The following is a 14,247-nucleotide window of genomic DNA, read 5'->3' as shown; positions in this document are numbered from 1 at the left end:
ATTTATTGATTCTTTTGGAGAAAAGATTATAATATATGGTTGCGCGTTTGAGTATGTCGTCGTCGTCGTCGTCGTGTCGTGTCGTGTTGTTTGGTAAGCAGGAAATCTTATCGAGCACACACACCTGCTTTGTCTGTTCGGTTCTGTCAATCGATGAACGGAAATTCACAAGCGACGCGTGTGCGCAACCACGATTGATAATTTATTGCTTAACGCTGCGTTGAGTCTCGAGGCCATCAATAGCATCCTATCGTGCATACGATTAATCCTATAATTCGAACAATCGCTTGGCTTCTTCCCAATCGCGGTAACTATACAAATTTTTACAAATTACTCGTAGAAAATTTAGGAATGTACCTACAGTAGTAGTACTACCTCTACCCAGCTCGCTTACCCTAGATAGAGAATTCTTTTCCATCGGCAAATCGAATTGTTTTTGTAACGTTTCTCGAGGAAACATTCGACTAAATTCCGATGCAAACGGTAGAAAGTAACGTGACGTCGAAAAATTGCCGGCATGCAGAAGTCGTGCAATCGACGGTTTGCACGAATCGTCGCATGCATTTTTTAACGGTCGAATAGCCGTTCCATCTCCATTCGATAAGAATTTTTTTCATCTATTTTCTACTTTTTATTTTTCCTCCTCTCGCAGAAACTTCGATTTTATTTCGTTCGATGTCGCAATCACGTTTGCCGTTTCCAAGGAGATAGATATACCGGCAACGAAATCCTTTTGCTTTCAAAGAATAAAATAAAAGTATACTAACAAACGAATAATTCTAAGAAAAAGGATGCGTGGATTATCAAAGAGGCAAACGCGTGTGTTCGTTGCTATTTTCAAGACACAACAAGAGATAGAATTCAAAGCAGAATTTTCTTTCTCTCTCTCTCTCTCTAGCTGATGATATATAATAACAAAGGTAAATTATTAATTAAACCACTTGAACGTTCTGGAAAGGATAACAAAAGCAGAGAGGGGCGCACAAAGAGACGTAGAAAAAATGAGATAAAAGTAAAAATATGAAGATATATTTCATCGTGCAGAGAATTAGAATATCGTAATGCTTCATCGTGATACGTCAAAGAGGATTATTAACTATAACGCAATCGATATCGTTAAGGAGAGGTAGAAGTGGACAACGTTTCTCCTCGTGGTGGCGTAGACAAAGAGAGAGAGAGATAGAGAGGGAGGGTGGGAGGGAGGGAGGGAGAAAGAGAAAGAGCTTATGGCTTCGTTCCATTACGCGACTGCACGCTAACCGCATACTAAGGGCAAAGGAAATTCACAGGTAGATTGAAAGCAAATGGAACGCCGTTAATTAAATAGATAGATACTCGCCAGACTCGCAAACCGTTGAGTAGTCTGATGAACGCTTCTATTGTAATGAATCCTCTTAAAGCGAGTCGAACGCGCCTAACTTCAAAGTAAGACACAACTGTTTCGTTATTCTACAAGCATTCACATATGTCGGACAAAAAGCGCATAGAATTTACACCCAGGTATGGTATATATATATGGTTGTTCGTTCCACGATTTCGGTACGGGAGATTTTCTTGAAATAGTATTTCTAAAGGTATCAGACATCTCGCGATAAATAACATTTATGGAAACACGCGTGCATCCTCCTATTTTGTCGCTCTACGATTTTCAACCATGTCGTCGTTTGCAATTGTAATACAAATGAGACAAACTCTCGCGACTTATTTCATAACCGTAAGACGAATCTAAAACGTAATTAATACGCGCGCGTCTCGAAGGAAGAAGGAGCACGTAGAGTCGAGAAATCGATTATTTAAGAGTATTTACCATCCGTTAAGCACGCGTCTCTAATCAAGGAGTGTTCATACTAATTAGTTTATTTACCTGATAGTCAACAAAAGCTATTGTTTATCTTATTATCAGATGAATATAGAGCGCACCAGTGGGCCGAACGTTTTAATTAAAACAAAGGACTTTGTTGTATTAAGCGGTTTAATAATACTTAACGCTTCGATAACCACGTACAATATTGTGTTGTTAATGGAAGTCTGGTAAAATAATGAAACGCAAATATTTCTTAAGCTTGGAAATAGATTAAAGGTAAAATATATGCGTAGTTAATCATTCGCAAAAATGAGCTTACCAATATAAAATGACACTTCCCGTATAAATATGTATATATACGCATTTTCGTAGAATCAAATTTGTCGAATACCCCTTTGTACTCGATTATTATTTGATTCGCAATAACGATTAAATAATCGTCTAGAGATTGCGTCCAAGTTAGGAAATTGTAGGAGATTTAAGTAGGAAGGAGGGTATAAGAAAATTTCTAGCCTCGAGATACATACACATACAAGGTAGATTTTCCGTAAGAGTATAACGCAAATACATCCGATGCTAATCTGGTATGCTCGGGTGCACCCAGAATAGAATATAGGAACGTCCGTCGGAAATTACATATTCCTCGAGAGAATACGGATGGAATCCTTCTTCGAATCTTCTATTTCGACGAGGAACGACGGACCTTTCGAACGGATAAACTATCTTGGAAATGTCGTCGATCGTCCAATTCCGCTTCGAACGAGGATTTTTCTAATTTCCTCTCGCTTTTTCCCCCACCCGGGTTTTTTTATTTACGCGACATTTCGTCCCCAACACCTTTTCCCCCAAACAAAGTGAAAAAAATCGGCGTTTCGCGTTTGATATTATTTAATTTTCAGCGGAAATAAGTAAAAGCTTTGTAAATGTCGATCGATGAATAAATTCTTCCATTGAATTCTTTTCTCGTCGCGGAGAGTTAAGTATAAATGGAGCGGTGGAAAAAGAGATAAAGGGAAGACGTAAGAGAACGCAATAATTTCCCAGCGGTCTCTTAAGTGCTCGAAACAGTCGACGATGTAGAAGACGGCGGCGGCGGCGGGACCAGCCAACGCCTTCTTTTCCTTTCGAGTTTCGAGGAGCCGAAAAAACCAGAGAGATATCCTTCTTTCTTTCTCCTTTCCTCTCCTCTCGTGGATCTTGGCTTTCGTGGTCGGTCCTTCAAGAGCAAGAAAATCTAGCTAAAAGCTTCGTTAGGACGGAACGAGCAAGATTGTAGGCTCCTTTCGGTGATTAGAATCAATAGAATTTCGGAAAAGAGATAATTACGCTCGCGAGTCATTTACTTTTTCGACTTTTTTCGAGGAAAAACGAGGAGTATCTTTGCGTAGTCGTTCAATTAACTCGCTGTTTTTATTAGAATAGTTGTTAAATTCATTTTGATCGAAATGCTTTACATATCTAATTATATTCAGTTGAATTTCCGTTTAATAGCGTTAAACGTTTGCCCGCTTAAATATAACAATATTCTACACCGAAACTCGGAGCATTCTCGGTTATCGTTACTTTCTCTCTACAATTTATTTTCAAAATGGTACACAGTTCTTCCCTTTATAACGTTCGCGAAGAAAATTTGAAATGCTTTTCGAGCGTAATTATAAATTGAAATACGACATTCACATTTGTCGTTATTCTCACAAAAGAGTATTTTCTAAAGTGTATCATTTGTCTATCTCCATCGTTTTATCATAATTCGAATTCATTATAACATCATATCACTATTACCATTCCATTCCAATTTTCTTTTCTATTATAAGGAAAGGTATGCTAGTATGGGAGTTATTCGACTTACGCGAGGAACCTCTCGGGTTGCTATCTCGAATCTCGAGATTTCTCCGAGTTCCCAATACTCGCTAAATTCCGGAGATCGTTCTTAAGGCTCGGACAACCAACCTCCAATTTTATAGAAAATCTTTTTAATGTCTCATATAAGCATCCGAGAACGTTGGACGCTTTCGATTTTCCATATCGTTGACTTCCGCGAAGGCCCACTAAAGTTCCGCTGGCCCGAACTAGGCACGAACGAAAGATCAGTCGAGTCGAATTTCCAATCGACCCTTGTATTTCGAGCAATAACGAAATTCCTCCAATTCCAAGTTTTCTCTTCTTTTCTTTAATTTCAATCATCCGGATCATCCCTTAATGTTTGAACTTTTGAGTATAAGAAGGTAATGTACGCTAATGTATGCGAATGCGGCAACATAAACCAGAGCAGCATTGCGTAATTGTACCTGCAGACGGGTGTGTCTTTTCGACTCTAAACAGTTTCAAAGTCTTGGCTGCTATAGTCGTGGAATTCAATCGGTTGCTTTACGCAACTTTCCATAACTCCGGAGAACTTTGGTTTCTATCCTACGTAGTTTAAGAAAATAAAGAGACGGAGAAGAGAAGAACGAGACTCCTCTGTAACGTGGTGTACGATGCAAGTTATTAATTATAATAATCGTCGGAAATAATTTTTGGAAAATAATCATTTTGATAGCACGAATAAACTGGTATACGGAAAAGAAAACGTATAGTATATTAAGCATTAGGGTGAACCAAAAGTTCGCGAGTTCGTTAAATTGACGAGTTCGGAAAATTGCTCTATCCGGAAAAATGCGATAAACGTACGAATTTTTGGTACGCCGCGATACTACTAATGTACGAGCAAAAATACGAATATATGTATTCTTTGAAATTCGCGAAATTCTTCCCGTTGGATAATTAGATCAATGACTAATGGAATGAAGGAAAAGCGTCAAAAAAAAAAGGAGTAATTTTAATAACGCCAAAGCAAATTGTCCCAAATTGCTTTGATTCTGGATCTCTGGAAAAGGAAAGAAATTTGAATTATGCGACTATATTGCCGGACTTTACGGGAAAAAGCTAATAAACGTTTCGCTTCGCGTTTGATATTTTACCGTCAGTTTTCATCCTCGCGTTGATAAAGTCGTTAGTTCGATATCAATCGCTGGAAAATTCATTGCGAATTATCGTACTAGGTAGAAACGAGAATACGGTTGCACTGTCGACCTCATCGAGTATCACGAGACATTTCAAGGGTTTTATCGATTTGTTCGAACACTCGAACGCTCGAATACGACGCGACGACAAGAAGGCCAGAATCCTATTACGAATTTAAAGTCGGACTTCGATCAAGATTTTCCGCCAACAATGTTTCTTATATCTTCATCGTCGAGAAGAACAAAAAATGCACGTCTTTTCGATTAATTGATATCGTTTAAGCGATAGAGCACGGAACTCTCTCTCTCTCTCTACTTTTCTTTTTTATTTTTCTAATATCCTGTTAATTACACTATATTTAAATGAATACTATGTAATGTAAGTAATATACGAAATAATTCTAAAGTTTCGTTAGTCTTTGTATCGTACTCGAATAAAATATTGCGTCTGGTAAGTTTCGGTAGACGTTCTATGATACATCGCGGAGCATCGAAAATAGCATAATTTATTATACTCCAGCGAAGATTTCTAAGAATTTTCAGGATATCGCGAGCTCTAACGTAAGCTCGAAGCCAATTCTAATGTAACGTATAGAAGATCGTAAAAGCTTCACAGCGATTTCGCCTTTCATCGTACTCTCTATCTCCATCTCTATATCTATTTCTCTTTCTCTATCCCTCCTCTCCTTTGCCCTTTACCCTTTCTTCCTTCCTTTCGTTGCTTTTCTACTTCCTTTGTGGTCAGTACGGTAAGTCAGCAAATAAATACCTGAGCTGACTTCTTTATAACCATGAGGAATAGCTCGAGTCGCATGAAATGCGGAACACGTATACGTATACAGGCTGAATTCTCGATGTCAACTCGTAAAATATTTTTTCTTATCTATCAAATCAGTCAGCTAGATAAACTTGATAATAAAAAATACAAATCCCTAGCGATCCCGAATGAAAACGGCTCGTATAATTCACTTTCCATAGACGCGTTATTTCCATTTTTATTTACGGATATATTTTTTGCGACAGATTCAAATAAGACGCTCCGTATAAAGAAATGTAAAAATCTTTCGTGAGTACGGTCGATAATAATTTTTGCAGAGAAAAATAAGAAGAAGGAAGGGATAATGATACGAATGGTATGCAAATATATAATGCGAAAGAAACATGCGATCTCTACTGCAGTCATTTTATCGAAGTCTTTTTTTAGCCATGATTTACTATGGAAATAATTATCTCTAAAATTGAATTCCAGCCCCGTTCCTATATATTATTACATATTTCCAATATATTTAGGTATACTACAATCGATAAAGTATCTTATATATAAGGTTTATTTGTTGAAGGAAACGAAAACGGAAACGTTCTCCTAAGCATCTTCCGCTTGATGGATCGATGAACGACCGAGCACGACAATCGTGTCTGCGTTGAACCGACTGGAATGATCGATCGTTGCCGTCTTCTAAACGATCCTGACATGAGTATCTCTCTCTCTCTCTCTCTCTGTGTGTCTCTCTCTTTTGCGCGCACACGCATTTCCATCCGTTCGTCCATTCGGTCACCCAATAAATCGCGATCACGTATAATTTGCACCCAAAACGTTCGATCGATGCTTCTCTCCCTCTCTCCCTCTCCCTCTCTCTCTTTACACGTACATATGTATATGTCTCTATGTATCTATCCATCTTTCTCTGTCTTTCTCTCTGCTTCCGATAGTCCAGCAATTTCGAGATTATCGGTATGCACGCGATTTGCCTCCTTCGTTCGATGCGAACAAGAGTGATGATGGAATAAAACGATAGATATTACGCGATATAGCGTTAAGCCAAGTTATTCAATTTTTACGACAAATCTTTTTTAATTTTACATCGAAACAAGCGCTGTTGAGGATATTTTATATTTATTTAACGTCGACGAGACGGTATCGTTTTGTTATAGAAAGTAAAAATTCTCATTCCGTAGGATTATCCTCTCGCAAAGGAGAGAAATGTAATTATTTAACATTTAATCGAAATAAAAAACGAGGTGAGAAATCATTTCGTTCGAGGATCACTATTGGAAAGTACAAACGTAAAACAAATAACAATATCGGGTTCCATTCTCTTTGACCACTCTTGCTTCGTTACAAATGCAGCGCGAGAGAAGAGCTTAGTTCTTCCTTCAGTTAGTTCCTTCAGTTAGCCAGTTTCTCGAAACAATTCTCATTATTACAAACGCATCGTTTTGTCGCCGCGTCGTTTCGTTCCTAACTCATTGTGCTAAACATCTACAAGGTAGGCTATCTAAAAAAAAGTTACAATCCATTCCCATCTCGAGAGATTTCAAAATCGTTCGTTTAAGGAAATAGTTGGAACAGGAATCGTGCTTCGTTAAATAAATCTGTATAGATGTGAGCAATTTTTGAAGAAGAAAAAAAATGTTCTTTCTCGTATTTTTTGGAGCAACAATTCGCAACACTTTATCCGGCTCACCCAGTATAACGAATAGCTGCACGTCTACCTTTTTTCTTCCAGCCTTTTCTGTAGACTTTTGATAGAGGTGAAAGAAGTCCAGCAGACTCGCGCATTAGCTCGCTTTTCCACTTTTTATCAACATTTCCACTGTTCCTTTGTACAATTGTTGTTGACGAACACGAGCACGAGCACGAGTTACACGTTTCACCTACTAATTAAGCTTTCGTTTTACGCTAAAAATAATCCTAGTAACGAGCTTTTTTTTATATCGATCGTAGGTTTATAGATTATCTTAGATTTACGAGTGATTCCGTCGGGCGCACTTTTTCCTAAGGGTTCAAAATTATATTTTGCACGGGGTTGCGCATCGACGACGACAATCGTGTGCATCGTTGACGCGTTAGTCTACCTCACACGAGTCACTTTGTAATTAAATGTACGCGCGTTATAATTGACATCAGACCAAAGGGCTAGTATTCAAGAGTGGAGCTCGTTCGTTAACCTTTTTTTCCTTCTTTCTTTAACTTTCTTCTTTTTTTTTTCTATACCCTGATTTTGTAGACGCTTCTCCTCCTAGTTTCTATCGATTTTGCCGACAGGTTAATCAACGAGAAAAAACCAAAGAGGTAAAAAGAAGGTTATTCTATAAACGAGGCAAAGTATAGAAATTAGCAGTAAAGCTGTTTTTCTTTTACGGTAATGCTCATTATTATGCAAATTAGATAATTATGTAAAATTCTTTCTCAAATTTGAAAATTTTCAATTTGCAATAACGAATATAAATGTATGAATATTTGTAAAATTGTGGAAACGAATGAAACCGACGACGAACCGATAATAATTTATACGACTGATTATTGATTTTAGGCGATAATATTACTCTAAACAACAGTCGAGAACGGAGAGAGAGAGGGAAGAATTTAGCGAGAAAGGAAGCGAGGGCAACCCTTGCTAGTACGAGTAGCAAGCAGGAAGCGAGTGGCTTTCGCATTCTCGCACATTCGACTCATCTCTTCTACCATTTCTATCTTTTTTCTTGGTACTCTGACCCTTCGTTCTAAGTTCACGTCCGGACGATGCCTAGCTTGCATCGTCTTCCTCATTATTCTTTTTTTCAATTTTCACGACCCTCTCTGCTGCTGCTGGTGCTGCTGCTGCTGCTGCATGCCATCTTTTTCTATTTTCTCTCCTTTCTTTCCTTCTTTTCTTTCTTTTCTTTTTTTTCTTTTCATTCCTCCATGGCGACATTCTCGAACGTGACGTAGCAACTTTTTCCTCTTTTTCTCTTTCATTGCTATTTGCCAAAGTCAAATGCAACATCTAATGTGCAATTGCATTGCGAGAAAATATTTGATTATAATTATTGAGAATTAAAGAAAATTATAAAATGAATCAATAATTCGTGATAAAACGAGAGACTCAAATATGAAATTTATCCGAAAGTCGTAGTAAATCGTAGAACATTATTCGACGTATCGAAGTTTCGATCGAAGGGGTGTGCGACAACATCGGAGACCATATTTACCGAGCGATAAAACCATCTTCGACGTAAAAACACGTTCTTAAATAATTCACCGGAGACATATTTACCTTGGTTCTATGCGAAAGGAGTATCGCGACGCTGCGGGAAAAGTAACTTTTCCTTTTTACAATCTCTTTCTTTCGAGGCATCCCCTTTCGAACGTACTAAAGAATTAAATTCAAAGTTGTAGCGTAAGAGTGATGGAAGTAAAGTAAAGTAAAGGGCATCTTACGTTAGAGGAAAAAATGCGATCGGAGGTGAGCTTTAATTGGCGGAAACAATCTTCTTCGCGTTCTTTAGAGATCTTATAGATGTTTCGGTGGTTAAAGGCATTCTTATCGTTTCAACCATTACCATTATTTACCATTATTTACCGTTACGCTTCGTCGGCCGTGTTTTGCGCAACTCGGAAAGTAATTAAGATAGCGATCGAACTTACGCCTTCTTTCTTTCCTAAATCTTTTGACGTATTCGTCCGATCGCGAATCTACTCGTTCCTTAAAACGAGTTCATGCAAATACTATTATAAATTCGTTTTAAATTCTAATCGAAATCGTTAGAAATGAACTGTATCGATTCAGTTTCAACGTTTTCGGTTCTAAACTCGTTCCGAGAGGAATCAAATTAGAAATTTTCAAAGGCAGTAGGGTCTAAACGCGGAAGAGGTCAATGACATCTATTTCCAGAGGTTATAATTCAGCTCGCCTTCTAGCCATTTCCCTGCGGAAAGTTCTCAAACTTAGATTAGCGATTCAATTTGGGTCGCTAGTAAATCATCCTTAAAATCGTTTTTTAATCGGGACAATGTGTAACGAACGAAAACGTCCGCTTTTCTCGATGTCTCTTGGAGAGAAAAGAAGAAGCGTTACCTTTAGCAGTTTTTCTCTCCTCGACTTCCTTTCAACTTCCTCCAGTTACTCGTTCGGCTCGATGCGTTTGTTCTCCTCCCTGCCACTCTGGCACTCGTTCAAACACCGAGAAAAGAATAATAGCCGCGGGAGTGACTAGGTATACTAACGATGCTTTTCGTTAACGTCTTCCTTCCAAAACAACTCAAATCATTCCTTCCGAACCGGAGAGTCTACACAAATTTACGAATAAAAAGTAATACGCGCTAATAAAACTTGCCCTTCCTATTTCAGATCCATCCCCCTTTTGCGCATGGAAAAGCATGCAACGTAGAATAAATAAATAATCCGCGTTTCTAGAAATTTGATGGTACTTGCTCTCTACTTGTTTTCTAGTTTTTTTTTCTCTCCTCTTTCTTGGCGTGATCCACGCGTTGCGGTCTTTATGGAATAATTAATTAAGACGAGGACTTTACAGAAATGGAGATCAAGAGTAAGAAGAGACTTTCCACCCCGAGAGATCCTCAATGGTACTATCCTTAGGGATGTTTTTCTCGCTAAATAATTCCAGCATTGTTTGCGATAAATGTCGAGCAGCTCGTTCTACCGTCGTGCATCGAGAAGGATTCGATATTTTCTACGATTCCTAATGGATATATATACTTGAAACGCTAACTTTGGATCATTTTACTTTGCAGTATTATCTCTCATTTTGATTTCTCAATAAATCGGATATATGAGTTTGAATATTTTTAAATGAATATACGTAGGTAGATACGTAAATCTTCGATATATAATATTATACATATGTATGCATTTTACTGTATGAAACATAGATAATACGTGGACTCTAGGCTCTTTTACATATTCGAGAGATAACGCGAATTATATTTTACCAATCACAAAAGCCATTATTTTTCCAAATCCATCCGACCGCGCGAACAATTATTTTTTCTTTTCTTCGGCATTAATTCCAGGTAAAACAAAAAGAAAAGAAAAAAAGAAAGAGACGCAACAAATTCCGAAATCCCCGACATTTCCCTTCTGTATCCGTAGGAATATCTGGCGTTTCATTTGCGAGTAAAAGTACATCGAGCTCGCATAAATTTGGCTAAAAGCGAACAGATATTTCGCGTATCGAGGTTTGCACGCTGGGTGCATATTTGTCTCGTTATCGGGATATACCACCGAACCGTGATAAAGAAATAGAGGAAGAAATGGAGAAAGAGGGTAAAAGATGGAACGCGAGTAGAATGGACGGACATTCGCGTCAAAAGTCAGCGGAACTAAATTGATGCACGAGCACTCAGCGTACTTACCGTTTTTCAAACTTTCCGAAGTCGGAGTAATTTGCGATCGCACGTTCCTCTTCTTCTTTCTTTCGGCGAAAGACCTAAGGTAGAATATTTTTCCTCGAATGAAAGAAACGCGACGATGACGACTGACGGCGACGACGACGACGACGACGACGACGACGACGACGACGACGACGAAGAAAAAGGTCTAACAATAAGAAAATGAAAAAGTCAGAGGTAGATGAAACGAGAGAGACCCGAAGAAGAACTTTCTTAGACCGCGAATTAATAATCGAATCCCTAACTTTTTGCGAAAGTCCTTTCAACCCGCTTACTCCTCGTGTCATTTACCTTCGAATGCTTGGAAAATACAAATTTTCTTTTCGCTTTTTCTTTTTTTTCTATCCAAATAAAAGATCATCAATATCGTAGATAATTCTAATCCAATATAGAACGATGTAATCTTTATCGTCGCTCGCTTTGCCACGCTATCGAATGAAACGAGCCGAAAGCAGACTGCAATTGGAATCGATACGTTTCATTTACAATTATCCTTTATCGAATAAACTGCAAATAGATTAATTATCGATAATAGCAAGAATAGAGAATATATCGTTTATAGTATAACGAAAGAAACATTTTCAATTGGAAAACGCAACTATCGAAGCGGCATACAACGTATTTAAATCTTTACATATTTTAACGTAATTTAGTTGATTAATTGAACGCGTTGATCTATTTAATGGAATTCATAATAATAATAAGAATAATAATCATCCCGACGGTTAACCAATGCGCAAGTATAATTGGAAAACTTAGTAATTAAATAATAGCCACACGAGTGTAATGTTTAATCAATTAGTCAGTTACGAGATCGATGAGGAATATCGCGAAAAAGATTTGTCGGTGGGCGCCGCCGCGTATCGCGCAAATGAACACCCCGAGGGTAGGAGGGCTAGGTAGGAGGGCTTGGTAGGAGGGCTAAGTAGAAGGGCTAGGTAGAAGAGGTAGATAGATGGGCTAGGTAGGAGAGCTCGAGGCACTCTTGTGGTTCGGATGCCACTTAGGCACGACTCACGAGCCACGACCCGCGTTGCAGCTGTCTCACCATCCAACTCGACGATGTACTTGCGTTACGCGTAACAGAGAGCTACATAAGCAGAGAGGAACGTACCGGAGCGGAGCTCTGACTTCAAGATCGAATATCTCGACGTTCATTTCCTTTGATAATGATCCTTGATATTAACGAAGATCTTTCAAATGAAATTAGAGATGGAAATAGACTACTCGATAGTTAGTCGTATGCGACTACGTACGAGAGCAAATAGATATTCGTTATTTGTTCGTTTATCGATTAAACGTCCCTTTTTTCGATTATTATTGAAATTAACTTTCGTACCGAGAAATTACATTTATATATTAATATAATTAATAATCGTCCGATCGCGCGCTTATCAATGCGTAATAATAAATGTTGCCGCGTTTGATCGAACGTAATCGCATCGTGCAGTTTAACAAGGATCCTTTGCGTTTTCGTTCTCGCGATAAAAAGGTAGAGAAAAAGGGTAAAACGAAGATGAAAAATAAGGGCAAAAACGTCAACGCGAAGAGCAAAGTTGGTAGAGTTACATTTACACCGCGTACGCGATCCAGTTCCGAGCGGTTCGAGCTATCGGTGCTTTTGTATTCCAGAGTCTTTGCAAAGGAACCAGCCAACCAGCCAACCAGCCAACCAGCCGAATACTTTGACGCGAGCGCTCCTCCCCCGTCCTGCCACCCCCTCTGCATCCGTTTCCGGTTTACATTTACCTTTCGATGTTTCATTGTCGAAACGCGAACGTGCATGCCGTGATACCGGGTGGGGATAAAAATGGTTTGTCCTAGATTCGAACGGAGGGAGAGCGCATTTTTTGGATGCCTCCGTGGCCTCGAATGCTTTCGGGTGCCAAGTGTTTCGTTAAACTCATCTTCAACGAATTCCTCTTGTATTTCTTTTCTTTCATCGGAAGTAGACTCACGTTTACAAAATAATACGGTCTGCCAGAGAATAAAACCACAGGCAGCTTTCAAAGGGAGTACCAAATTTTATCCCGATAAGGGGAAGAGATCGCATCAAGAGATATACTTTTATTTCGTACGCGAAGCTACGAGAACTAAGTGATACGTAACGTAATAAACTTTATGTTATAAACGATTAGGAGAGATTTTTTTAATAGGAAAAATAAAGGATAATGAAATCAGAGCCGAACTTTAATGTCGAATGATAAAAGAGAGTAGCATCGTTTACGTTCCAAATGGGCGGCCCGTAGTTTCGATTTTCTCAAAGGAGTGGATTAACGGGAAGAACTCGTGGAAAGGAGGGAAGCGGAATTGGTATTCTTTCTTCCGTAATCGTTCGCCGTTCGCATAGACGAAATGCGGAAGAAAAGAACGTTTCTTCGGGGATCAGCGAGCAGAGAAATGCGAGTGTTTATGCGGTTAGATGCACACGCGGATAACGCAAAGAGCTATGGCCTCGCATATATACTTGCTTTTGTCGTTTCATTTGGAATCTTTCATTTCTACGTCTTTTATCGCGGTATTATACGATTTCATTTACGCTTTCATTTACGCTTTCATTTACGCCATTACGAATGTCATTTTTATCGCGTTCGAATATAACGGTACAACCTCGTCAAATTTTTTCTTTTCTCTCTTCTTTCTTTTACTCTCGCAACCGTTCGATGCCACGAATCCAAATTTCGGTGAGTTTCTTTTTTCGAAGATCGATCGACGATTCGATGATTCATTTTTTGTTTCTTTTTTCGTGGAATGAAAGCACGTCGATAATGATTCTTCTAACGACGAGATCCTTATCGCAAAGAATACTATCCAAATGGAAATCTCTTGACTTACCCATAGCAGGAGCGTAGATGTTCAAATATAGACAGTCTTCGCTTTGGTTTCGCAAATGAGGTAGCAATCTTTTCAGATATTCCAGTCTTCCTCTAGGCATGCGCTCGAGAGCCTCTTGCTCGTTCGAGATGTCTGGAAGTTTTTGAGGACAAACCGGACCGACCGAGTCTGACAATCTGGAAAGATTTCGTCCCATCATCTTTACGCTTAGAAATAACATCAAAGTATTTTCTACATCTTTCTTCTTTGCAAATAGCTCAGAGTCCCCATCACTCGTAGGGGTGCACATTTTGTCATTTATTATTTCGATCGTTCCGTAGGAAGATCATAAAAAACACGAGCTAGCGACAATGAATGGGCCATCTTTAAATGTAATAAAAAACAAGGAAGAAAATAAATTTAGTAGCGATCGCGCAAGGGAGTACGTTCGATCT

General features: G+C 38.8%; 1 protein-coding gene across 11 annotated transcripts in view; it reads right to left on the bottom strand.

Moving 5' to 3' along the window:
- Positions 1-14,247, bottom strand: part of LOC122518188 (neuroligin-4, X-linked-like) — a 170,143-nt gene that overhangs the window by 101,696 nt on the left and 54,200 nt on the right. For all 11 annotated transcript variants that reach the window (XM_043636934.1, XM_043636931.1, XM_043636935.1 and 8 more), the window contains one exon: positions 13,814-13,989. In XM_043636934.1, the coding sequence (XP_043492869.1) occupies positions 13,814-13,989 (176 nt within the window). The remainder of the gene's footprint in view (positions 1-13,813; positions 13,990-14,247) is intronic.

This window comes from Polistes fuscatus, unplaced genomic scaffold (genome assembly GCF_010416935.1).
Source record: "Polistes fuscatus isolate 324 unplaced genomic scaffold, CU_Pfus_HIC Scaffold23, whole genome shotgun sequence".
In the NCBI taxonomy this organism is placed as follows: domain Eukaryota; kingdom Metazoa; phylum Arthropoda; class Insecta; order Hymenoptera; family Vespidae; genus Polistes; species Polistes fuscatus.
Note: the sequence above shows the minus strand (reverse complement) of the source record. Positions and strands in the feature narration are given on the sequence as shown.